The 27,854-nt window shown below is 42.0% G+C and overlaps 1 protein-coding gene across 3 annotated transcripts; it reads left to right on the plus strand.

The window, feature by feature from the left end:
• The first annotated feature begins 548 nt into the window (after nucleotides 1-548).
• Nucleotides 549-27,854, plus strand: LOC100286686 (ran-binding protein 10). Of its 3 annotated transcripts, XM_045697157.1 has the most exons (16): nucleotides 558-916; nucleotides 3,320-3,452; nucleotides 15,891-16,002; nucleotides 16,285-16,337; nucleotides 18,841-19,008; nucleotides 19,197-19,219; nucleotides 19,441-19,625; nucleotides 20,862-20,974; nucleotides 21,123-21,231; nucleotides 22,238-22,386; nucleotides 22,530-22,722; nucleotides 22,871-23,010; nucleotides 23,132-23,277; nucleotides 24,303-24,414; nucleotides 24,819-24,960; nucleotides 25,188-27,854. In XM_045697157.1, the coding sequence occupies exons 2-15, from the start codon at nucleotides 3,431-3,433 to the stop codon at nucleotides 24,947-24,949; spliced, it is 1,656 nt and encodes a 551-aa protein (XP_045553113.1). In that variant the 5' UTR covers nucleotides 558-916; nucleotides 3,320-3,430; the 3' UTR covers nucleotides 24,950-24,960; nucleotides 25,188-27,854. The 3 variants fall into 3 exon arrangements, with proteins under 3 accessions (XP_045553111.1, XP_045553112.1, XP_045553113.1); XM_045697155.1 differs by lacking the exon at nucleotides 3,320-3,452 and having other exon boundaries at nucleotides 549-916; XM_045697156.1 differs by lacking the exon at nucleotides 3,320-3,452 and having other exon boundaries at nucleotides 551-916; nucleotides 23,135-23,277.

A 27,854-nucleotide genomic window follows, 5' to 3' on the forward strand; every position in this document is an offset into this window, starting at 1 on the left:
GTCTGGTTTGCTTAATATTAGGAAATTGAAATATTGAAGTATATTTTTAGCCAAATATTTTGGGACTTTTACTCATGTATTATTTTATTGAGTGAGTTTCAATTTACTTGAGTCATTTTCTATGAACGTATCTTTACTTTTAATCAAGTATGACAATTGGGTACTTTTCCACCACTGCCAGTTTCAGAATCATCTCAATGATTTCGAATTTAAACAATGCAGCTGTCTGACAGACTGGCAAACATTATCCACAAACATTGCGTTTAAAAATCTGTATTATAAGGTTTAAGACCCATTCGAGACACAAAAACGTACTGAGTGTATGCCAGTATGTAAATATTAATGAGGAATTTCAATGAAAAAAATGCCTCATTATCTGCTATGATAAGACTGGGGAGCTCAACATGTCTTGACCGCATACAACCACTCAAACTACATTTCCTAGCTTCCTTTTCACGGACTCAAGCGGAAAAAATAGACCAAAGAGGGGAGAGCGGGGGTTCTGTAGTCGATTCTGAAAATCTTGCTGGTGGATAGTCCTGTATTCAACTACAGTACCCACACTCCACTGTCAGTGCTACTGTAGAGAGCTTTGGTTATCCGTGGATATCACACCATTGCTATCATCTCTGTCTATCAGTGTTTCTCTCTCCCTGTGTCAGCGGATTGATATAGTAGAGTAGAAAACAAGCAAAAATAAAACATCTCTAGCCGAAAATGGCAGAGCTTGGAGCGGGGAGCATGCTGTTGGGGGATCCTGCATTTAATTACCAAGAGCACGAGCTAAATGAGCGATTGAAGCGGCTCTACCCGGCCGTGAATGAGGAAGAGACCCCCTTACCCCGATCTTGGAGCCCCAAGGATAAATACAGCTACATCGGACTCTCGCAGAACAATCTGCGGGTACATTACAAAGGTATACAGATGTGACAACTAGTATAACATTTCGTACCTAGATGTCTGTCATTTACGTAAGACACTCCGGAGGGTTTGCGTCGAGTCTGTATGCAATCTTCCCGATCTAGTTTGAGCTGCCTCTACCTCTCTTTGCTTTGTTTAAGAGGAGAGCGGAATGCCCAAATGGTTGACAGTGAACTCGCTAATCATGACAGTATTGAAGCATATCCATTTATTTCACTAACGTTCAACTCCACGGTCTCATTGTTTAACATTAGCTTTATTTTTGCTTTACCATAACTTGGTTACCTCTATTTGATAACGATAATCGAAATTTTAACCTAGCTAGCAATACCACAATTTACTGTTAGTAATAACAAGCGACGCACAGTTAGCTCGCTAGCAAACTTGGCTAGTAAGCGAGCTAATGTTAGCTTGCTAACTAGCTAATGACAGCTAGCTAACTAACGTTATGCAAGATAATGCTAATTTCACGCCATCGTTGTTAGCCAAATACAGTAGCTAAATATTAGCTTGCAAACATTAGCTAGTTACTTGTAACGTTATAAATAAGTAGCTAGCTAGCAATGTAAATGTACTGGCTAGCTAATACTTAACCCTGGCGTTAGCTAATATAAAAACAATTCTCCTTCACACAGTTGCCATAATCCACGACTAGTCGTTAACAATTTGCTTGTATTTGTGATCAAATGAGCACCAGACAGTCCTGAACAGGGAAATATTGAATTTTGTTGGCTTGCTAGTTCATGGAAACGTTCTGTTGGAATATAATTCTGAATCATTATTCATTCTGGATCCAGTTGGTGAGCATTACGCTATAAGGATTCCATTGAGTCCTTTATGCACAAAAGAACAACAGCGTCTGCCATTTCAAACTCAGCCAGCAGCTACACTTTGCTGCAAGGGAGGAGGCCTTGACGCATTTGTTGTGCGTAAAATATCTGCACATAGATCAGATGGTATTTATGCGGGTAGTTTGACATATTTGACCATAAACAACTTGTTGGGATGCAGACCATAGCCCAAGGGAGGGGTGTAACACATACAATTGGTTCAGATAGTTATTTAAGTATTCTGCACAAAATCAAAAGTAGGACTTGACAGCTATCCATCAAGCTAGATGTCGTCATGCTACTCCCAGCTAACAAGGAATGTTTCCAAGAGACCATTCCCTTAATGTGAAATATAATTTTCCCAGAACGTGGTTACCATGTTCTCAGAACTCAATACATTAATGTTCTATACACGTTTCATGGGAACGTTGCAAGAACATTCATGTGCCCAGTTCTGTGGGTTAGGAGAATATTCCATCAACTCCCAAACATGCACAGAACGTGGTGCCATGTTCTCAGAACATAAGATATTAAAGGTCCCGAATAGTGGTAATAAGGGTTTTCATTACATTTGATATTTGGATGAAACCAGTTCAAAGTAGGGTGACCCAAGTATTAAAAATGACTGTAGCTGGTACATTAATAAAGTTACTGGTCCCCTCCCCCCATGTCAAACACTTGAATTCAAGAGGCAGGCATTACCAAGGATTTACATCGTGCTTCTACCAACGTCACATAAAGCCGGAAATGTTATACACCAATGGTAGTGTCTTATCATTTTAAATATGTATCGCCTTAAAACCTTCATCACATGTGCGCCTACGCATTACTTTAACTTTGTTTACAAAACTGTAAACTAGCTCTAGCATAACATACTACCAAAGATACTGGTAACCTTTAATCTGTGGTGTTACTGTTAGCTAGCAAGCTACTTACATCATGCCGGCAAAAGCACACTGTTTGTTGTGACTGGATGCCATAGTGTAAAATTAACCTTTTAATTTCGGGTGGACAGGCTGCACCCAAAATTACGGTCATGCGTAAGTAGTGCACATTTCGAGTAAAGTTGCTTTATCAATTGAGGAGAACATTCGATGGGTCTTGCCAGGATGCTAATCCTGAAGACGGATGCTGTACCATCATTGATCTTGCAAGCGCTGACCATAATGTAAGTATCAGAGTTTAATAAGTCTGACACGGTAGCCAACATTTTGGGGGATCGCGGGGCCTCACCTTTATTTATAATGAGTGTTCATGTTGGTCAGTATTTAGATAATGCAACTGTGGCTTCTTTGACTTGTGAACAATTTATTTTCTGTAACCCCTGATAATCACTATATGGTTTTTGTTCTTCCATCTCTAAGCCCCCTACATTTAGTCAGAGAACTGCCAGCACACAGCTGGCATGAAGGAATGTTGTTCACAAAAGGAGTTGCGGTGTATATAGTATTTGTAATTTACTCCTGAAAATCATATTTTACCATTCCATGTCATTGGAGCTAATCATGATTTTTTGGGGGGGGATTATTTAACTTTCCATCTCCTTTTGTCTTTCCACTATCATCAAGCTGGAAGGATAGACATTTTACTATGTCTGCACAGCTTCCCAGGCAACCACAACAGCAGGAATGCTGTGATACAAAATCAGCTTTCCCAAGGCAAAGAAGGGGGGATGTACTATGAAGACAGACCCAACATACTGTAAGTCATAGTTATTCATTTCAAATCTGCATCAATTGAGCATTTCAGGTACACAAAAATTCCAAATACAAACATTGAAAAGTTTCACAAAACAGTTCATGACCGAATATTGCATATTTCAAATTGAGTACTTCAAAAACTAGAATGAGTAGATCACTACATCAATGAATTGATAGCATCAACTCAGAACAGTAAATAAAAGGAAATTAAACATTTCCCTTTTCAAAAACATTACAGGCTACGTAGAAAGGCTCCTGGATCTCCTCTTCAACGAGGTCACCCATGATCCAGCGCCGTATGTGGGGAAGCTGTGCAAGCTGTCCATCCCAGGACCCCTGTCTGCCCCGTGTGAAAGGCCTGACAAGGAGGTGGCCATAGCTGGATTTGTCTCCAGCTTCAATCTTGGGGGTGACTGAAGCCTGCTTGATTGAAGCGGGATACATGGGTCCCCCTCCGCTCCCCTCCCCCATCAATCTCTGTAGTTGGTTGTATTTCTTAAAGCCTAAGTAATTCACTTTTACGTGAAATCATATCGCATTTTTTTTTTTTTTTTTTTAGCTTTAGGATGGGAGTGTAGTGTTACAAATTTTACGAATCAATGTGTCCTGCAGACTGTAGGTGCCTATATTAGGCTTATGGCTCAATTCTTCTTCTTTTTTTAATGTGAAATGATATCTCACCATTTATTTCTCACCTTTATTTATAATGAGTGTTCATGTTGGTCAGTATTTCGGCAATAATGGTCTATTGTAAAATATCCAATAAATGTCTGATCAATGCATACAATGCTGAACATATTGTCTTTTATAACACTAATGCAGAGGCACCAATAAATCAGGGTGACTCACCGAGCAAGTCTCGAACCCAGGCCACTAGCACTAATGACGAACATCCTAACCACTGTCCCAATAACGGATATCTCTAGGTCATGTATTTATTGGGCAAGTATAGTTAGGCCTTGTCCAGAAGAAACCCTAAACCCTCCTCTCTAGGCACTTGTGTAGATCTGAAATGACTTAGTGATTCAGGAGTATCATTAAAAGCAGGTTAACATGCCCCACCAACATTAGACAACTATATAGAAAGCCCTTAAATTGTAGAAATAAGTCAATCAAATCAGTGATGAGAGAATGGTCAAATTAACTGACACTGACATGGTGGCATAACAGGAAGATCTGAATTCCATGAACCAAGAGGTTGAGTTCAAATTTCAGTTATAGACATGTTCAATTATTATTGGTGTATAAATGAACATGCATAATGTAATCATGTATGTTGAAAACACTATGTTAAAAGCGCTGTGTGTGAGAGTATCCCTGACCTTGTTAACAGACAAAAGGAGCTGTGAATGGATCAACAGTAACAAGGTGTAATGTAATGATGTTTTTGGGAGGGAGAACGTTTATTTGGGACCATCAGGCAAAGTACTGACAACTGATGCACAGAAATGTAATTGCAACGTTCCCATGAAATGTGTCAAGAACATTACTATCGTGTATGTTTGTGACGTTAATGGAATATTCTCCTAACCCTCAGAAAACTGGACACTCAAACATTACGGTTAACATTACAAAAACGTTCTCTCTCCCTAGAATTGTTAGCTGGGATAATGCTTGTTGTGTAATCATAGAAAGTGTCTAACATCATTCTACATGTTTAGTCAACTGTCAAATCTAATCCCACAACAGTGCTATGAATCATCAGATTGAGTTATTATAGGTCCACAGTCTCTGTTTTAACACCGGCAGTTAGCCTAGCCGTTAGCGCGTTGGGCCAGTAACTGAAAGGTTGCTAGTTTGAATCCCCAAGCCGACAAGGGCAAAACTCTGTTGATCTGCCCTTGAGCAAGGCACTTAACCCTAATTGCTCCAGGGTTGTCGTCAATAGTGGCTGATCCCTGGCCATGACCCCACTCTCTGAGGATGTCTCCGGGGGATGTTGGGATATGCAAAGAATTAGCATTTCCATTTCACACCTCTCACTCATACAGGTTACCCACTTGTACATGCAGTAAAACAGAACAAATATAAGCACCCCCTATTTTACATTTGAATATAAAGGAAACAAAATCACACCTCATTAAGAGACAATTGTAAGGTCAGTGTAAGGCCCCGGTATTAACATAGGCCTACCTCTTGAATCTACAGAAAGAGTAGCTTACTTGTACAATTCTCTTAAAGGGATTGGACACGCATTAGGTGGCTGTGGTGGGGGTGCTGGATTTAGGCCTAGGTACACTGCTTTGGTCTGTTTTTGTCTGGTCTTGAAGGTAAAGGATTTCATGATAATTTGTGACTGGTATAATCCCATGAGTTGATAGTGGCTCAAAAAAGCTGTGTGTTTTGTTATTTAGGCTGGTTTACATGGGTGGTTGTGTAAAGGGATTGTGGGACTACAGTACAGTCAGATGTGGGAAAATTGTTGTTTCTCAAGGCACCTAAAGTTATAGGCTTGTTACTCCTGCATATTTCCATCTAAAAGGACCCATAAGGAGCCTGTCAAATATTATTTTTTTCTTATTTTTCAGAGATTAAGGCATATGTGTGTGTGTGTGTATGTGTGTGTGTGTGTGTGTATATACAGTTGAAGTCGGCGGTTTACATACACCTTAGCCAGATACATTTAAACTCAGTTTTTCATAATTCCTGACATTTAATCCTAGTAAAAATTCCCTGTCTTACATCAGTTAGGATCACCACTTTATTTTAAGAATGTGAAATGTCAGAATAATAGTGGAGAGAATTATTTATTTCAGCTTTTATTTCTTTCATCACATTCCCAGTCGGTCAGAAGTTTACATACACTCAATTCATATTTGGTAGCATTGCCTTTAAATTGTTTAACTTGGGTTAAATGTTTCGGGTAGCTTTCCACAAGCTTCCCACAATAAGTTGGGTGAATTTTGGCCCATTCCTCCTGACAGAGCTGGTGTAACTGAGTCAGGTTTGTAGGCCTCCTTGCTTGCACACACTTTTTCAGTTCTGCCCACAAATGTTGCATATTTATACCTTTTGTATAATTGTACAGTTTTAGCGTTTGTTGCAGTTCGTTCCAGTTGCTAGCTGCAGCGAACTGAAAAAAGGAGCGACCCAGGGATGTGTGTGCTTTGGGGACCTTTAACAGAATGTGACTGGTAGAACGGGTGTTGTATGTGTGTTTTATGAAGTGGTGGTATAGGAATGAGATTAGTGTACCATAGACACATATTGTAAATGATTGGCCTTTGTACTTGCTTTTTTGTGTGATTTAGCCTGTATGTGCTTTCTGCAGGTTTTCATTTCATTTCATTCTGAGGTCTTATGTGCTATTGGGTAATTATAGAGCCCATTGGACACATGGCTGACTGTTTAACCATGCCCTGTGATTCCTTTAAGCTGATTGTAATGTTTGCCCAGAGAGAGGGTTTTTTTGTCTTCTGAAGAACCAATCATGCATGTTCAGTTGGAGGTGACATCACCGGATTGTGTGACATCACCAGATTGTGGTTTCCCCCCAGTCTCTCTGTGTGAAGCTGTGATGCAGTGTTTGCTAACACTGGCATATTTATTTATATAATTTACTTTTGTTTTTTATTAGTTTCCTTTGGCATGTTTTTCTGTCTGTCGTGGGTAGTTCTGCTGTACTTTTTTCTGGTAACCACTGCCTTGACCATGAGGGAGATCTTTTGACTCTGGACTGGAAGCCTTGGAAAGAGAGTCCATCAGTGGTGTCAAAAAAAAAAAAATGGCCTAGCCAGTAAAAACATGGACGAGTAAACCTAAACGATTTGCTCTATAAACAGACATAATTTTTTCCCCTAAGCAACAAAATGGAGCACATTTTAATAGCCATGTACCCTATAATGTTTTAGTAGGCTTGCGTTGTGCTCTAACAACACATTTTGTAACCAAGTACTTAGGTCTATATGACTGTTACACAACATTGCAACCAAAACCTACCTCTCCTGATTTGTTAGATAGCCAGCAAAAAAAACACCCTTCTTTCTCGCCTAAATCCAAGATGGCGCCGACAGATAGGGCAGCTCTGTTTCTAGCTCCTAAGCAACTTTGCAGTATTTTGGTTTTTGTGTGTGTTATTTCTTACATTATTAGCCCAGAAAATTTGTTGCGTTATTACATACAGCCGGAAATAACTTTTGGATATCAGAGCGGTGGTAACTCACCAGCATTACGACCGGGAATACGACTTTCCCAAATTGGATCCTTTGATCGTACCCCCAGGGCAATTGAACTGATTCCAGAGGCTGATCCAAAACACCGCCGGCAGAGAAGAGGTATTCGAAGTCAACTTCTAGTCCGACTCAGGAGGCGCGCACACCATCCACCGTTTCCGAGTATAATACTCGCTAATGTTCAGTCTCTGGATAATAAAGTAGACGAGCTCAGGGTGAGAATCTCCTTCCGGTGAGACATCAGGGATTGTAACATACTCTGTTTCACGGGAACATGGCTCTCTCGGGATATACGGTCTCTGTCCATACAGCCAGTTGGGTTCTCAGTATATCGCGCAGAAAGGAATAAAGAACTCTCCGGGAAGAAGAAAGGCGGTGGTGTATGTTTCATGATTAACCACTCATGGTGTAATTGTAACAACACCTGACCTAGAATTCCTCACAACCAAATGCCGACCATATTATCTCCCAGGAGAATTCTCTTCGGTTATAGTTACAGCCGTGTATATTCCCCCTCAAGCTGATACCACGACGGCCCTCAAAGAACTTCACATTTAATGTAGCTCGGGATTTAACAAAGGAAATTTGAGGTTCTACCAACACATTGACTGTAGCACTCGCTCTTTGAAAACAACATTAGACCACTGCTACTCATCTTTTCGAATTGCCTACAAGGCCCTCCCTCCGCCCTCCCTTAGGCAAATCTGATCACAACTCCATTTTGCTCCTCCCTTCCTATAGGCAGAAACTCAAACAGGAAGTACCCGTGCTAAGGACTATTCAACACTGGTCTGACCAATCGGAATCCGTCCTTCAAGATTGTTTTGATCACGCGGACTGGGATATGTTCCGGGTAGCCTCTTAGAATAACATAGACGAATACACGGATACGGTGACTGAGTTGATCAGGAAGTGTATTGGAGATGTTGTACCCACTGTGACTATTAAAATCTATCCTAACCAGAAACCGTGGATAGATGGCAGCATTCGTGTAAAAGTGTGAACCAATGGCAAGGTGACTGGGAATATGGCCGAATACAAACAGTTTAGTTATTCCCTCTAAGCAACCAAGCTTCGCTAGGCTGCCGGCCCAGACGGCATCCCTAGCCGCGTCCTCAGAGCATGCCACCAGCTGGCTGGAGTGTTTACGAACATATTCAATCTCTCCCTATCCCAGTCTGCTGTCCCCACTTGCTTCAAGATGTCCACCATTGTTCCTGTACCCAGGAAAGCAAAGGTAACTGAACGAAATGACTATCTCCTCGTAGCACTCACTTCTGTCATCATGCAGTGCTTTGAGAGGCTAGTTATAGATCATATCACCTGACACCCTAGACCCACTTCAATTTGCTTAAAAAAAAGTATTTGATCCCCTGCTGATTTTGTACGTTTGCCCACTGACAAAGAAATGATCAGTCTATAATGTTAATGGTAGGTTTATTTGAACAGTGAGAGACAGAATAACAACAAAAAATCCAGAAAAACGCATGTCAAAAATGTTATAAATTGATTTGCATTTTAAAGAGGGAAATAAGTATTTGACCCCCTCTCAATCAGAAAGATTTCTGGCTCCCATGTGTTTTTATACAGGTAACGAGCTGAGATTAGGAGCATACTCTTAAAGGGAGTGCTCCTAATCTCAGCTTGTTACCTGTATAAAAGACACCTGTCCACAGAAGCAATCAATCAATCAGATTCCAAACTCTCCACCATGGCCAAGACCAAAGAGCTCTCCAAGGATGTCAGGGACAAGATTGTAGACCTACACAAGGCTGGAATGGGCTACAAGACCATCGCCAAGCAGCTTGGTGAGAAGGTGACAACAGTTGGTGCGATTATTCGCAAATGGAAGAAACACAAAAGAACTGTCAATTTCCCTCGGCCTGGGGCTCCATGCAAGATCTCACCTCATGGAGTTGCAATGATCATGAGAACGGTGAGGAATCAGCCCAGAACTACACGGGAGGATCTTGTCAATGATTTCAAGGCAGCTGGGACCATAGACACCAAGAAAACAATTGGTAACACACTACGCCGTGAAGGACTGAAATCCTGCAGCGCCCGCAAGGTCCCCCTGCTCAAGAAAGCACATATACATGCCCGTCTGAAGTTTGCCAATGAACATCTGAATGATTCAGAGGACAACTGGGTGGAAGTGTTGTGGTCAGATGAGACCAAAATGGAGCTCTTTGGCATCAACTCGCCGTGTTTGGAGGAGGAGGAATGCTGCCTATGACCCCAAGAACACCGTCAAACATGGAGGTGGAAACATTATGCTTTGGGGGTGTTTTTCTGCTAAGGGGATAGGACAACTTCACCGCATCAAAGGGATGATGGACGGGGCCATGTACCGTCAAATCTTGGGTGAGAACCTCCTTCCCTCAGCCAGGGCATTGAAAATGGGTCGTGGATGGGTATTCCAGCATGACAATGACCCAAAACACACGGCCAAGGCAACAAAGGAGTGGCTCAAGAAGAAGCACATTAAGGTCCTGGAGTGCCCTAGCCAGTCTCCAGACCTTAATCCCATAGAAAATCTGTGGAGGGAGCTGACGGTTCGAGTTGCCAAACATCAGCCTCGAAACCTTAATGACTTGGAGAAGATCTGCAAAGAGGAGTGGGACAAAATCCCTCCTGAGATGTGTGCAAACCTGGTGTCCAACTACAAGAAACGTCTGACCTCTGTGATTGCCAACAAGGGTTTTGCCACCAAGTACTAAGTCATATTTTGCAGAGGGGTCAAATACTTATTTCCCTCATTAAAATGCAAATCAATTTATAACATTTTTGGTATGCATTTTTCTGGATTTTGTTGTTGTTGTTCTGTCTCTCACTGTTCAAATAAACCTACCATTAAAATTATAGACTGATCATTTCTTTGTCAGTGGGCAAATACTTTTTCCCTTCACTGTACATACGGCTTTACTCATCTCATATGTATATTCTGTATTCTATTCTACTGTATTTTAGGCAATGCCATGCTGACATGCTCATCATAATATCTATATATTCCTTAATTCCATTCTTTTACTTTTAGGTTGTGTGTATTGTTGTGAATTGTTAGATATTACTGCACTGTTGGAGCTAGAAACCAAAGCCTTTCGCAACACCCGCAATAACATCTGGTAAACATGTGTATGTGACAAATCCAATCTGATTTGAAATGTTTTTTTTTTTTAAATGGAAACAACACAAATAACAATCAGTGGCAAGTGTGCGTGTGAGAGAGTGAGATTGACGGAGACAGCAAGGGAGTCTCACTCCCAGGACTGTGGCACTGCTGAGCTGAGTGCTGTATGCTGAGGTGGTGGTGTGACTGTGAGTTGGAGATATTTATAGACGCAAGTATGTGCATGTGTTGTATTTATTATGGGTGTTTGTCTGGTCATAGAGCGGGCCTGCTGAGCTTTGGTTACGGTCATTTCCATCTAAAAGGACCCATGAGCACCAACATGTGAAGTTCTTAGGAGTATATCAAATTGGTTGTCAAATGAAAGCTAAGCGTTTATACTTCTGGGAAATGAAGGCATAGATACATTTTTTAATTGTTTCCATCTTAAACATTTTGCATGAGTAATGGATTGTATTTCTGCTCAAACAGATGGAACAGGGGTCTTAGACAACATACAGTACCTGTCAAAAGTTTGGACACCTACTAATTCAAGGGTTTTTCTTTATTTTTACTATTTTCCACATTGTAGAATAATAGTTAATACATCAAAGATATGAAATAACACATATGGAATCATGTAGTAACCTAAAAAGTGTTAAACAAATCAAAATATATTTTAAGAGTCTTCAAAGTAGCCACGCTTTGCCTTGATGACTGGCATTCTCTCAACCAGCTTCATGAGGTAGTCACCTGGAATGCATTTCAATTAACAGGTGTGCCTTGTTAATTTGTGGAATTTCTTTCCTTAATATGTTTGAGCCAATCAGTTGTGTTGTGACAAGGTTGGGGTGGTATACAGAAAAGGTTGATTTTAAATTTCCTATACAAGAAAAAGTCAATTCATCAAAACAGAATAATGTTGAAGTAAAGACCCCTTCCAATTAATATCAACACTTATATTTAGTTTTGGAGACATTTCTCTGCCTTGTGTAAGTTTAAGAAACATTGCCTTGTGCTTCTAATTTCATGAGGAGGGAGGATAATTTAAGTTCACATAAGTAACAAGTAAAGGTAGACCTACCAATTAGTTTAATTATTATTAACTGATTTAAAACTCTTAATTCTGTTACCAAACCACAGTTGGGTCACCTGCAACTGTCCTCCCTTCCACTGGCATACTGTGATGTTCAGCTCATAACTGTTTTCTTCTCTTTCTGTTGTCTGGTGGTCGAAGGGAGAGCGTGAAAAGTCTGGACAACCCCTGCCTCTCGCTCTCTTCTCTCTCTCCAGTTAATGTTACCTCTCCCGGCTCTTACTGACCCCTACCCATGAGCCGTACCCACTGAGCAACGACCAACATTGGACATCCATGGATGTTGAAAGTTGTTGAAATTTGGTCAGTCCACCCTGGCCTTGATTTCAACGTCCACAAACGTTGTTTTTTGAGCTGGACCGGCCTTGATTTCAAAGTCCATAGACGTCCATGATTGGTGACCGGACCAAATCTGAACCAATCCTAGACGTCTATGTTTTACAAGTTTGGACAGCACAGTACAGTGAAGCACTGTAGAGTACAGTACAGAAAGGTAGCGTATAATATATTGTACTGAACTTTACTGTGATGTCTACATTTCACAAGTTTGGACGTCTACGATTGGGTCAGATTTCGTCTGGTCCAGACCAACCAAATTTGGTCTTGTTTGGGTGCGGAGCTCTTTAGAATAATAGCCAGTATGTAGAATAATACCCATATATGCAAAGGATGATATTGTATATTTCGACCTTTGTGTACCAATTCAGGATACGTCACCATGAATACATATTCATAATTATGCATTGCTGTGTAGTACAGATCAGGGACCCGTTAAGTAATTCCGTTACCCAAATTCTGTTACCGGGTGTAAATCCACTTCACTTACTATAGTTCAATAACCAAAACAGATTTTTTTTAAACTGAAGGTGTTATGTCGTAGCTGACACCCCATTCTTTATGCAGACGTATTTGAATCTTAATTCGGAGCAGATATTTAAGAGGTTTTGGAAAACATGGTTGCATTAAAAACTGAGGGAGATTTTAACGCAATTCTGTTACCAAACTTTGCATCTGCACAGTTCTTTTTGTTTTTCTGTGTAAATTGTTCAAAGTAGTCCATAGTGTTGTATGTATGGTTTAATTCACTTTGAAATTAGTGGTTTTTGTTTGGCATACATGTTGAAGTGAAAAATCTGAGTCTCAGCGTAATTCTGTTACCGTGGAATTGCCCTCATGGAAAGGCTAAAAATAGAAGTGATTAATGTTCCTACTGAAATCAAAAGTGATTATAAATACACTGCTTCTCTATTAGTTGTAATGACTGTGGTAATGCATGACTGGTTGCTTAGTGGATTTGTACAATATGGCAATGAAGATGGCCGTGCGTTACAGACAGAGATACAGTATAGAGGCACAGCTCCATTTACATACATAGACATGTTCTGCGTGGCATGGCCCACAGATATTTTGTGTATATATAGTGTATGTGGACACCCCTTCAAATGAGTGGATAAGCTATTTCAGCCACACCCGTTGCTGACAGGTGTATAAAATTCGAGCACACAGCCATGAAATCTCCTGACACAAACATTGCCAGTAGAATGGCCTTACCGAAGAGCTGTGACTTTCAATGTGGTACTGTCATCGGATGCCACCTTTGCAACAAATCAGTTCGTCAAATTTCTGCCCTGCTAGAGCTGCCCTGGTCAACTGTAAGTGCTGTTATTGTGAAGTGGAAACCTCTAGGAGCAACAACGGCTCAGCCGCGAAGTGGTAGGCCACACAAGCTCACAGAACGGGACCGCCGAGTTCTGAAGCACATAGTGCAAAGAAACGTCTGTCCTCGGTTGCAACACTCACTACCGAGTTCCAAACTGCCTCTGGAAGCAACTTCAGCACAAACTGACCATCCTACCGATCCTCGACTTCAGTGATGTCATCTATAAAATAGCCTCCAACACTCTACTCAACAAACTGGATGCAGTCTATCACAGTGCCATCCGTTTTGTCATCAAAGCCCCATACACTACCCACCATTGCGACCTGTACGCTCTCGTTGGTTGGCCCTCACTTCATACTTGTCGCCAAACCCACTGGCTACAGGTTATCTACAAGTCTCTGCTAGGTAAAGCCCCGCCTTATCTCAGCTCACTGGTCACCATAGCAGCACCCACTCGTAGCATGCGCTCCAGCAGGTATATCTCACTGGTCACCCCCAAAGCCAATTCCTCCTTTGGTTGTCTTTCTTTCCAGTTCTCTGCTGCCAATGACTGGAACGAACTGCAAAAATCTCTGAAGCTGGAGACTCATATCTCCCTCACTAGCTTTAAGCACCAGCTGTCAGAGCAGCTCACAGATCACTGCACCTGTACATAGCCAATCTGTAAACAGCCCATCTATCTACCTACCTCATCCCCATACTGTATTTATTTATTTATCTTGCTCCTTTGCACCCCAGTATCTCTACTTGCACATTCATCTTCTGCACATCTACCATTCTAGTGTTTAATTGCTATATTGTAATTACTTCGCCACCATGGCCTATTTATTGCCTTATCTTACCTCATTTGCACTCACTGTATATAGACTTTTTGTTTTATTTTGTTCTACTGTATTATTGACTGTATGTTTTGTTTATTCCATGTGTAACTCTGTGTTGTTGTATGTGTCGAATTGCTTTGCTTTATCTTGGCCAGGTCGCAGTTGCAAATGAGAACTTGTTCTCAACTAGCCAGCCTGGTTAAATAATGGTTAAATAAAAAAATAAAAAATAACTTCTCGTCAGGAACATAATGAAATGGGTTTCCATGGCCAAGCAGCCGCACACAAGCCTAAAATCATCATGCGCAATGCCAAGCGTCGGCTGGAGTGGTGTTAACGCTCGCCACCATTGGACTCTGGAGCAGTGGAAATGTATTTTCTGTAGTGATTAATCACGCTTCACCATCTGGCAGTCTGACGTACGAATCTGGATTTGGCGGATGCCAGGAGAACGCTACCTGCCGCAAAGCGTAGTGCCAACTGTAAAGTTTGGTGGTTGAGGAATAATGGTTCGGGCTAGGCCCCTTAGTTCCAGTGAAGGGGAATCTCAACGCTACAGCATACTATGACATTCTAGACAATTCTGTGCTTCCAACTTTGTGGCAACAGTGGGGAAGGCCCTTTCCGGGTTTCAGCATAATGCCCCCGTGCACAAAGCGAGGTCCATACAGAAATTGTACATTGAGATCGGTGTGGAAGAACTTAACTGGCCTGCACAGAACCCTGACCTCAACCCCATCAAACAAACACCTTCCGGATGAATCTGAACGTCAACTGTGAGCCAGGCCTAATTGCCCAACATCAGGGCCCAACCTCACTAATGCTCTTGTGGCTGAACAGAAGCAAGTCCCCCCAGCAATGTCCCAACATCTAGTGGCAAGCCTTCCTAGAAGAGTGGAGGCTGTTATAGCAGCAAAAGGGGGGACCTATTCCATATTAATGCCCATGATTTTGGAATGAGATATTTGACGAGCAGGTGTCCACATACTTTTGGTCATGTAGTGTACTTCACAGCAGCGCTGTGACTGGCCTTTAAGTGTCGTGTTATCAACCAGCAAAAAGGGAAAGCGTACAGTCTAACACACACACACACACACACACACACACACACACACACACACACACACACACACACACACACACACACACACACACACACACGGGTTGTGTAAGCTCTCTAGGCTACTCCTGGGAGCTGTCACAATTATGAGCTGGATGGAATGGCGAGACTGTGACAGCCTCACTATACTGACCCTGACATTACTTTTCTGTCAGTGTTCCAGGCTAAGTGAACTGCATGTTTCTGACTAGTTTGGCATTCATGTATACGGCTATGAAGGGTACTTGGAAGCGCTCTAAGATTTCATGTCACAGGATTTAAGTATGAATTTGCATGAATATTATTGTAAATAGAGGTAGGATTGACAGGGAAATGATTGAGGTTTGAAATGGTAATTCGTACAGATTGAGGCTTTTCAGGGTCCTTGGGAGAGAAGCCTCAACCTTTTCAGATTGACAGAGTTGTGGGATGTTTGTGGTGTACTGTACTGACTGCGACACAACCTTTTGCTCCTTCTGTAGGCCATGGGAAGAACCATAAGGATGCCGCGTCTGTGCGTGCCACTCATCCCATACCAGCCGCCTGTGGGATCTACTACTTTGAAGTGAAGATTGTCAGCAAGGGCAGGGATGGGTACGTATTTGCTGATAGTACCCCTAATGTTCTAACCTCAAACTTGTAAATATTACACCATCTGTTTACTCATGTTAGCTATTACTGTCGGCCTATCTCTTTCTGCAGTGGAAAATGGCATGTTGAGCAACGTGTAGAGAAACTAAAGAGAGTAGTAAATAAAGGAAAGCAACTTTGGGTCTGAAAGGATTAATCAGTCCAGCTATTGACCCATATCAGACTGACTTATGTTGTCTAAGCTAATGATGTCTCTGACCTTTGACCTCCTGTTGTTGTCTCCAGGTACATGGGGATTGGTCTGTCTGCCCAGGGGGTCAACATGAACAGACTGCCTGGTGAGTATGAGGGAAGGTAGAGCGATGGCAGAAGGGAAGGCTGTGAGTCAGTATGGGATGAGTGTGGGTTTTGGAGGTCAGAGGATTCACAGCAAGAACCCTGCCCTGCCTATAATCTCTGCTGGATTGGTTTAGGATTGAAGGACAAGGGGTAGTAGTCAGTGTGGGCTTTGGTTGTGCGACTGTAATAGATTGTGGACAACTCTAAAATGAACATGTTTTCATTTTTTAGTTGGGTTATCTACAGATGGATCTCCTCACACCATCACTGCTGCAGTGACTGATGTGATTCTAGATTTTAAAAACCCACATCATATGGTTGAGGTTTTACTATTCGAGGGGCACCGTTTTAAGGTGTTAATCTTTTGCATATGGTTTGCTACGTTTTAGAGTGCCATGGTAATCTATCTCCAGATTTATCTTTCCAGATTTACCGTCTTTCCTCTGGTGTGCCTGGATGGATTTAGATTCCATGTCACATTGAAACCATGTGTAGTGATGTGTCCCAGAGTGTCTGACTGTTCCAGAACATGCATGGGCTTGTTTGAGCACAGCCATTAGTAATGAGAGGATGAAATGTAACATGGGAAATACCAGCAACTACCTTTTTTCCTCCACATAAAAGCTTTCAGTGTATGTATGAAGGTCAGGTGAAAGTGGAGCTACCACAGGCAGGGTGGCTGGCTCACATTCATTGAAGAGGAAGGGAGAAATAAACAAGTAATTGTTGATCATTTAATTTCAAGAAATCCGCTTAAGGCCATGTCATCCTCAATACAGTATACAGTCTGGGCCCAAATGGAATTTTCCTCCATCATAAATTCTACAATAGAGTTACATATAGGCCTACTGTTGACTGGTCAGAACATAGATCAAATTGGTCTGTCTGCAGCAGACTGATACAGTGAATGAACCCATCCAAGCAGAAACTCATGCCAAGGCCTGATGAGATTGGATTGAATGTAACCAAACAGGCTAGTAGATGAGTGTTTTTGCCACCAAACACAGAGCGGAGATGTGAGCGGTATCACTGCATGAATACAGGGCCATCTGCACCCTGGCCTGGCCCACTGCTCAGCAGTAATTAGTTAATCAAACACTCGTTCTTTCATCACCAGTTGAACAGGCAATGGGGGTTAAGCAGAAAGTACATGTACATTTAATACATTCTTGCATAATTCCATCAAATTCTCTCTCGCCCTTTCCCCCCACCCTCATGCACGTGAAGATGTCACTGATTGGTACAGTGGCTGCTGGGGACACCAGACAGGTTGGAAGAGGGTTGGCATATTGCTGCCGAGGGGTTAACTTTGGCACATGGGGAGCTACAGTATGTTTTCCCTTGTGCACTGATGCAATTCCCTGCCTATTAGATCATTCCTCCATGCTGCTCTGACCAATAATATGAACCCTGCCTCAGGCTGTCACCTGCCTATTGGGTTCTCCATGGCGCCGGAGGCCTTTGGAATGCTTTGGACTCATCCAGTCAATTCTACATGCTCTTGCTGACTACAACTGCTGTTTATTCTCTCCCAGCTCTGAGTGCTTCAAATGTATCTCTGTTACACAATGGTTGGAATATGGTGGAAATGGCAGCCTGTGTGTGTGTGTGTGTGTGTGTGTGTGTGAGAGAGAGTTTAGTTGCATGAACATATTGTTTATGAAGATTTATTTAGGTTTCTAGTACATTATATGCCAACGGACTTCAGTACATTTCTGTGACTGTGTGGTCTGGTTCTGGCTGGAATAGTTTTAATATTCCCTGTTGACCTCTGTGTGTCTGATCCCATTGTGGAGCCCTGCCCATTTCATTAGCATGTAGGGAACACTGAGCCCAGCTTTAGGACCAATATCCCTGTCTAATACCTCAGTTCACACACACACACACACAACCTACTTTCTCTGTGCCACTTTCACTTTTTGGTTGGTGACAGACACTGATTGAGCAGACAATACTCTCACTGCACACACACACAGGCCACACACAAACCCATGCACTGACTTGAAGATCTACCATCCACATCTCCCTCTGCACACAGTCTACTCTCCTTCCCAGTCCCTATTGATACCATGCACAAACATCATATGTACTGCTCTGTTTGAGTATGACTCATCAGTCAGTGCTCCTATTCAGAGACGGATGCCTCTCGCTGGCCACCCATAGTATTGGACATGCTACACAGGACAGGAGTGGGGATATCCTAATTGGAAAGAGACCATTTGTCAGGCTCAGCTCCAGCCCCATGTCAGTGTCTTTATGGGGATTATATCACACTGCTGGGGTCACCCATCTCACTCCTTCCCCTCTCAAATGTATGAGTAGCACTGCCCTAACCATGACCTGATGCATATTAATCTAGCTAGATTTGAGATGTGAAAGTGTTAGTTCAATATGCCTTGACTTTCTCTGTTGTTTCATCCAGGTTGTTAATGTGTAATATTCAATATTCATACCATGGGTCTAGATTTCCTCTAATCACTTCTGCCTTGTTTCCTATCCCAGGTTGGGACAAGCACTCATATGGTTACCATGGCGACGACGGACACTCCTTCTGTTCTTCAGGGACTGGCCAACCATATGGCCCAACCTTCACCACAGGCGATGTGATTGGCTGCTGTGTGAACCTAATTAACAACACCTGTTTCTACACCAAGAACGGCATCAGTCTAGGTGAGAACTGTGCACCAACAGTGCAGGGTAAAAAACATCCAAGTTAATTGTTATATAAAAATACAATATGCTTCACCCATTTGAAATGTTCCCAGGCAATTTATACGATTCTGTTTACTTGGTTGCAGATTATAACATTTTCAATTTCTTCCAGTCCATTAACACTTTTCTCTCTGTTTGTTCTCCAGGTGTAGCCTTTACAGATCTCCCTGTGAGTATTACACTGAAATGTGGACATGTTCAATGTCAAGGACTTCTGTTGCAATCAGTAGTGGTAGCTTTGCTGCTTCCATTAGTGGTGATGATATAAAAGTCCTACATTATTCACGGTTGCCATGCCATCAAATTATCAAGTGCTCAAAATTATTGGCAAGTTCTTCCTATTATGGCCAGAGGGGGAATGTGTTTTCACACCTCTCACTTTACCCACAGCCCAACCTTTACCCCACAGTGGGCCTGCAGACTCCAGGAGAGATTGTGGATGCTAACTTTGGCCAGCAGCCCTTTGTGTTTGACATTGAGGACTATATGAGTGAATGGAGGGCTAAGATCCACGGCATGATCGCCCGCTTCCCCATCGGAGAGAGACTGGGGGAATGGCAGGCAGTGCTTCAGAAGTAAGGGATCCATACCCACACCACAATTATCACTAGGGCTGTTGCGCTGACCGTTTTACCACCACACCAGCGGTCACGAGTCATGAAGGCAGTCAAATTCCACGTGACCGTTTAGTCACGGTAATTAGGCTTCTCCAAGCTCTGATGCTGCTGATGGTCATTAGTAGTCTACCAAACATATATTATTTAGTATATGTAACAAATAGATTAAATCAAGAATAGTCTGATGGGTGACAATATTAGCCTATAACCTGTGAATTATATATTATCACTTGTGACTGATGCCCAGCATAAGAAACAACCTTTTTTTGCGACTTGTTCAAATCATAGTCACACACACCTCATGTAGCCTAGCCCATAGGCCTACATGTTTTAATAAGGTTTGTATCACAACTAAAGTGGCCAAATAACTTAATATAATTAAGCACATTAATCTGCTTTACAAGGGGTGTAAGAGCCTAACTGGCATATATAAGCAGTATGTGAGTTTCAAGTTTAGGGAAGATAATTTTCACCATAAAAATGCACCTTTTATAATAAAAGCATTACATGCATAATTGCGTTTGCAGTCATTTTTGATAATGGTGTTTTCTGCTAATTGAACATTCGCGCTTATAGCCTAGTACCATGTGGTTGTATTTATTTGGGATCTCATCCCACAACCGCTCAAAAAACAATAGCCACATGTGCGCACTCCCTCAAATCGTTTGGAGAAAATATCCTTTCTATTTTATTCCGCTTTGTTGAATTGTATTCTTCATACTATAAAATTATTCAAAGTAAATCTTGTCTGCTAAATGAACTAGTGTAGCCCACAGCCATTTGGCATAGCCACATCAGGACCTAACATCAGGACAACTCAGAGTATGCAATTCTGTTCTTCTGAAATAGAATACATTTTCTTCATATCATGCTTCTTTAGACCTGTCTAAAATAAATAATGTATTTATTGTGAAGGTGTAGGCTATATTATATAGATTTATTTGACTTTTTAAAATGTTGATGTTCCCAAGATCAGCATCAGTGGCTTGTAGGCCACTGTGGAAGCCTGGAGATGCTAAATGTGTTTGTGTTAATTAACGGTCAGTTACTGTGAGACCAGCAGTTATTTGCTTGACGATCACCGGCTGATGGAATTTTGTGACCGCCACAGTCCTACTCATCACCCACCCTAACAGACTACTTTGTCTTTCTCTGTACTTCTGTAAGGCTAAACCATGTCTTTGATTCTTTCAGCATGGTATCCACCTACCTGGTGCATCATGGGTACTGTGCCACAGCCACAGCCTTTGCCAGGGCTACAGAAACCTTGATCCAGGAGGACCAGACCTCCATAAAGAACAGACAGAGTGAGAACCACACAAAGGCTCCACGCTGACAGTACCACAGAAACACTGAGGACCAATCACTGTCATACATTTTTCCCACAGTCATCCATCCAATCATTTTTTATTTTTTATTTTTTTTAAATGGTAACATGCATATTTTTGTCAACAGGAATACAGAAGCTGGTATTGGCAGGGAGGGTTGGCGAGGCCATCGAAGCCACACAGCAACTGTATCCTGGGCTCCTAGAACACAACTCCAATTTACTGTTCATGTTGAAGTGAGCAGCCTTGAACCCAACTATGGGACTCTTATGAGTTTTTATTGAAGGGCTAAATGGAGGAGTATTGGAATAGTGGGGCTTAGATAAGCACTGCTGGTCTTGTAGTGCCTTTGCAGGCTCCGTCACATGCAATACAACCCTAGAAGCACTTAGCAGTAAAGCTGTGGCCTGCTTCCCAGCTGTGTGTTTATGGCACAAAGACATTAGATTAATAAATACTGTGATCCGATGAGAAGCAGACACACAGCAAGAAGGCCAGTATTTATGTCTCTCTTATAGAGGTAGAAAGGAGCTTGTTGTAGCAATAGAGGAGCGTTACACAGAGGGGGGGGCACAAGGTCACAGTTGCTGCGTCTGAGGGAACTCATGATTTGATTGGTCATGCCTGTTGCTCCATTTTGTCATGGAAGAGGAGTGAGCAGAGCGGTCGCTGATCTGTTTGACATTCATCCAGTGGTAATGACATGTATCCATAAAGCCAGATACTCTGGAACCAGTCTGACTTGTTGCATTTATATATTTCAGGGTACAAAGACATGATCTTACGTGGCCACACCTTTGCCGACCTCTGAAAGCAATTGAAGTATTGCAATAACAATTGTGTTCAGACTGCATGAGATATCAGACAGTAAAGCAGAATGTAGTGGTTGATATGTGATAGTACAATGTATTCCTGGATAAACAATGTCAGACATAGGTTGTAGAGTAGTGCTGAGACTCTTAGATGGATAGTGGAGTTGTTGTGAATGATGTCAGTGAGACTAATAAAAAAACCATTTCTAGTCATTTAGAAGATGCTCTTATCCATAGCGACTCAGTGCATTCATCTCCGCAGTCGTAGTACAGTCAAGTACATTTTTCTTTGATATGGTAGTTATCTGCAAAGTCAGCGCAGTATGAAAAGACAAGTGTTAGTGCAAAGCAGGCGAGGGTGTTAGCCGTTTGTTTGAGTGTCGATATAGAGTGAATGTCAGGCAGATTAATAGTTGCCCGTCCCTCCCAGGTGTCGGCAGTTTGTGGAGATGGTGAACGGTACAGACAGTGAGGTACGATGCTTCAGTGTCCGCTCCCCCAAGTCCCAGGACAGCTACCCTGGCTCCCCCAGCCTGAGCCCCCGACATGGAGCCACCAACCCCCATCTGCACAGCGCAGGTAAGGGAAACACCTGCAAATCCACCTATCCACCCTACACACTCCTACTTACCTATGCATCCACGTAGTGTGTTACACAATCCTCTCTCTTATCTCTTTGTATCTGTTGTATCTGTTTCACCCTGGCTCTCTCTCCACTCCAGGAGCAGACAGCCCAACATGCAGTAACGGGGTCACCCCTCCCAACAAGAACAAGAGCCACAACAAGTACCCTGGTGTCAGCTCTGCCTCCTCCTCCTCCTCTTCCTCCCCTTCCTCTGTTAACTACTCTGAGTCCAACTCCACTGACTCCACCAAGTCCCAGCCTCACAGTGGCACCAGCAACCAGGAGACCAGGTGTGTGGCAAGGCAAGGGTTTCTGTGTTTAGTAATGTATCTCTGTTTTTACTGGGTTGTCTGTCATCTGTGAATGTGAGAGAGAGGCAAACCATCTGTGGTATAATGACGTTCTGTATGGATGAGTGAACTTGACTGTCCTCTGCAGTGACAGTGAGATGGAGATCGAGGCAGAGCACTACACTAATGGGGTGGCGGAGAACTCCTCTACTCGGATCATGAACGGCACCTACAAGCATCAAGAAATCCTGCAGGCTGAGGACGGCAGCCTGGGCAACGGAGTGGCAGGTACAGGCGCTTGACACACACACACACGCTTCCTATTTTGATTGTCAGGTGCAAGTGTAAATTACACTCTCAGTCCGCGGCTGGCCTCTGACCCTGTGTGTGTGTCCCTCCTTCCTTGGAGAAGACAGCTGTGCCTCCAGACAGCTGTGTGGAGGGAACCAGGCAGCCACAGAGAGGATGATCCAGTTTGGCCGCGAGCTGCAGGGCCTCAACGAGCAGCTGTGCCGGGAATACGGCAAGAACGCCACGCACAAGAAGATGCTGCAGGTACCAGAGGGGGAGAAGAGTGGGGAGGGAGAAGAGGGACAGGCCTGGGAGGTTTCACACAAAATAAGACTGGTACACTGTGTGACTATGACTCACAAATGATATAGTTGTCAACCACTGCCCTGGGGCATGTTTTGTTATGCGGCAATACAATGACTAGCAGGATTCCCAAGGGCGGCAGTGGTTAAGAGCGTTGGGCAAGTAACCGGTTCGAATCCCCGAGCCGGTAAGGTGGAAAAATCTGCCATTCTGCACTTGAGCAAGGCAGTTAACCCCGAACAACAGCTGCTCCTGAGTGTCGACGATGTGGATTAAAGCAGCCCCTCCGCACCTCTCTGACTCAGAGGAGTTGGGTTAAATGTGGAAGACACATTCCAGTTGAATGCATTGTTGTACAACTGACTAAGTATTCCCTTTCCCTTCTGAGCTGTTTACACACTACTACTTGTAAATGGCCATTGGGTTGGCAACAGGCCCGCAAGAGGTTTTTTTTGTTGGACCCCCTACAGTTTTCGTTTTTGGTCAGAAAAGACTGTAAAACCCCCAGGAATTCAGCTAAAAATGTGTTTAATTTAGGAAATCTGTTCCCAAGAGACATATGTGATTGCGTCTCAGTGTAATTCAAGGTATAAAATGATTATTTTCAAATACAATCTCTTTTTAGGCTTAGATGTGGTCAATTTCCAGTGTGACAAATGATGTTACTGCACCCCGACTCTCCACTCATCCCGCGGCTGAATGTAGTTGCCTACCCCTGGTCTAATGATGTTCCCTCTGTTTACGACAGACCATTCTACTGCTTCCAAATCATAGTCATTACATTTACATTTTAGTCATTTAGCAGACGCTCTTATCCAGAGCGACTTACATTTCATACATTTTTTTTTCTTCTCTTTTCTCCGTACTGCTCTACCAACTGGGACACACGGGACACACGGGACGCTGTTCATTAATGGGCTATTCTGCTTGAACTGGTCAGAATGTTTTCATTCTTTCTCTTTATCTCCCTCTCTCTTTTACCACAGGATGCATTCAGTCTATTAGCATATTCAGATCCCTGGAACTGCCCAGTTGGGCAACAGCTAGACCCAATGCAGAGAGAGAATATCTGCTCTGCTCTCAACAGCGCCATCTTGGGTAAGGCTAAGTTTCACACACACAATGTCATGAAAGCACACTGTAGATGTTTTTTTTACTCCTGCTCACAAGTTATTTTTCTACAATGATGCCAACACAGACGTGTTGGGCTTGGTAGTGTGTGTTAACTCTCTTCTAATGAAACACGCTGTACGTGTTGCCATGTACAAGTTTGAGTCACACCGGTGGAGGCTGCTGAGGGGAGGACAGCTCACAATAATGGCTGGAATGGAGTGGTATCAACCACATGGAAACCACGTCTTTGACGTGTTCGATACCATTCCATTGACTCCATTCTAGCCATTACTATGAGCCGTCATCCCCTCAGCAGCCTCCACTGAGTCGCACATGCTTCGTTAATGTACACACTCTGATGATCCCTGTGTTGTCTTTTGGCCCCTCAGAGTCTCAGAACTTGCCTAAGCAGCCCCCTCTGATGCTGGCTGTAGGTCAGGCCACAGAGTGTGTCCAGCTCATGGCCAGGGTCCGCTCAGGGTCCTGTTCCTTCGCCAGAGTTGACAGCTTTTTGCACTAGCCCCAGTCCAGGTGAGTCTGCACGGACACCCACACATAACGACCCTCCCCTTCTAGCAGCATGTCAATGATTGTTGAACCTATAGGGAACGTTTATGGAACATTTCTGACTACACATGGCCCATGCTGTTATCATCAACATGATCAAACAGGATTGTACGGTTACAGTTTGGAGTACAGAAATAGTGTTGAACAGATTACAATACAGCAGTTCCAAAATGGTTTCTTTCATCCTTAAGGCAATGTTCAGGACTACAAAGAAGAGGACTTTCCAATGGGTTGCCAGATGACTGAGGAGATCATGTGTTTGAATTGGTGTGTCGCTTGCCATTTGGCAGAAGCAGGATGTGCAGGGGAATGAGTAGAACATGAGGAGAAAGCTTGTTTTTAATTTAGTATTATCAAATACAAAATGTGTGACACTATTTAAAGATAATTAATTATTATTCTGTTTATCTAGTCATTTTCAAGTTTTTATTTGGTCAGTTTGTTGTGCTCATCTTGAACAAAAAAAAAATCGAATTCCGTTTTTGTTTTTATGAGTGGATTTGAATTCCCTACACAGTATTTTAAAGATGTTTATCATATCAAATAAATTCACATTGGCATGCTTTGTCGTTACCAAGCAAAATACTCTGGTTTCTCATTCAGAACTTTCACAGGACTTTTGTCATCTAGAAAGATGTATGTTTAACCAGCAGTACAGTGGCTCCTATTTAGGACCAGATTTTTTTGGTTCAAATTCTTACTTCTTAGTATGCCTTTACTCCAAAAACGGATTTAATTGAAAGTTAAAGGTCTGAATTGGATTCTGAGACTGCACGTGGCTGTAAGCCACTAACCTGCTGGTCACAGTAAAGCCCCAGATGGTAGCACAAATGAAATAATGACACTGATTCATTTAGGAGTTTCAATATAAGTGTAGTATATTTCCAATCAAGTGTCTCCACTAGTTTGATGTGTAACATAGGCTACGTTTACACAGGCAGCCCAATTCTGAACTTTTTTTCACTAATCAGATCAGTGCTGAAAAAGATCTGATGTGATCGGTCTAAAGACCAATTAGTGGAAAGAAGATCAGAATTGGGCTGCCTTATGTTACACATAAAACTAGTGGAGACACTTGATTGGAAATATACTACACTTGCATACAGTGAAAATACACAGACATACAGTGAAAATACACAGACATACAGTGCTTGGGTAATTTGAATTTGGAAATCCCTCCCTGGTTTTTACTTGCTAATTGTATTGAAGATACCTTTATGAAGTCAGATGTTGAATATATATATACAATATAATGATATATTGAATAAAAAAAGTGAAACTATTTTCCAAATACAAGGCTTTTAATTTGACCTCAACTTTTCTAATAACCAATGGTACTTGCCAGTTACCACACTTTTCCACACAGTCAGTCCATCAGTCTTTTCATATTAGTGCTTTGAAAGACCATTGTCTTATCATTGCCAACATGCTTATTCTGGCTTTCTTGCAGTTCTATTTTTCTCACACAGACCCAGTCATTTTTACAAATGTGGCCACAACTTTGTTTCTTGTTTGTTTTTGTTCATTGTATTCACAGTTGAATGTGTTTTGGTCTTTTTCGTTACAGTATGTATTCTCCTATATTTAACAGATGTTCTCTTGGCACAGATGTTGATCATTGATGTATTAACCCAGTATTTCAGCCAGCCAGCAGGAGGCGCTCCACTGTGTTTTGAATGTAGTTTAGCAGATTATATTACATTTATGTTTCAGATTTGCTGCTGGCCACCATGAGATTGATATTTACATCCCCTACACCTGTTAGACATATTGCAATGTGTTTCATTCACTTTTTGACAATCATGTAAAGCATGTTTGTGAAGCAAAGGGCTGGTGGGAGTAGAAATCATCAGCTTGCAGCTTTGTTATTAGTGTTTGGTAGACTTTAATATCCCTTAACATTGTTCACAAAGGCCATTTGGAATTTTTTTTTTACACAATCTTTACATTTACACAACATCTATCTGCAACATGGGCTTATACTTGCTAAAATATGTGAAAAACAAGAACAAATACCTTGACTTACTTGTGAGGGTCCTCTTTTGTATTGCAGTAGGAAGCAAAAGACTTTATCCAAAACCTGTGAAAGACAACTGACATACTGGGGCATACTGTCTTTTGAAGCATACCTATACACACCGTAACCCATGTTGGAATCAAGTTTGAGTTATTTTAACTCATGTTGTTCACTTAATTAAGTCTCTAGACGGCCCTATCCGTTCACATGGGTTTTCACTATTCTGTTTATTGGTCATTCAGAATACAACCAGTCCTAGGCTTTCAATAAGCAGACAGCAGATAGGTATTGATAATAGCTTGACATTATAGCAAGTCATGTATCTCTTGGTTTCTTTCAAAAACAGCAAATGGCTTTTTGAACTCAATAGAATAGCCACCCAAAATGTATATTTCCATTTTAAGAGAATTCATTATACAGTAGAATTTTTAACTTGACTAATGTATGTGTGTGTAGAAAGGGAGGAATCTGTTGAGCTTCTCCTGGGACTTTTATAGACACACCTACTGTAGCAAACAACCTCCCAGTTTTCCTTTTCTGTTTTAAATTGGCCTTTGGAGCTATCCATGCTTCAAATGGAGAGGCGAAGGTAATGGAATTAGGAATTAAAAACAAGCTGTGCACAATATACTTCTATTATGATTTACATTTCATATTGAGTTTAGCATTTGTGAAATGAGTTACCCTGTACTTAGCATGAAACTTTTAAAACCTTAAACAATATAAAAAAGAAATTATAATAAAAAAACATACCTATGTACTGGAAACATGATAAAGAAATATTGTATTCTGTTTTATTTTGACAGAATTATTTTTATTAAAATACACATCCATAAGCATA

This window comes from Salmo salar, chromosome ssa16 (assembly GCF_905237065.1).
Source record: "Salmo salar chromosome ssa16, Ssal_v3.1, whole genome shotgun sequence".
NCBI classification, from domain to species: domain Eukaryota; kingdom Metazoa; phylum Chordata; class Actinopteri; order Salmoniformes; family Salmonidae; genus Salmo; species Salmo salar.

Excerpts from the sequence above, each read along its gene's own strand:
- LOC100286686 (XM_045697155.1), top strand. The coding sequence starts at position 718 with ATGGCAGAGCTTGGAGCGGGGAGCATGCTGTTGGGGGATCCTGCATTT. Across the intron at positions 16,003-16,284 it reads GTCAGCAAGGGCAGGGATGG|GTACATGGGGATTGGTCTGT; the intron begins GTACGTATTTGC and ends TGTTGTCTCCAG. Across the intron at positions 23,278-24,302 it reads CGCACAAGAAGATGCTGCAG|GATGCATTCAGTCTATTAGC; the intron begins GTACCAGAGGGG and ends CTTTTACCACAG.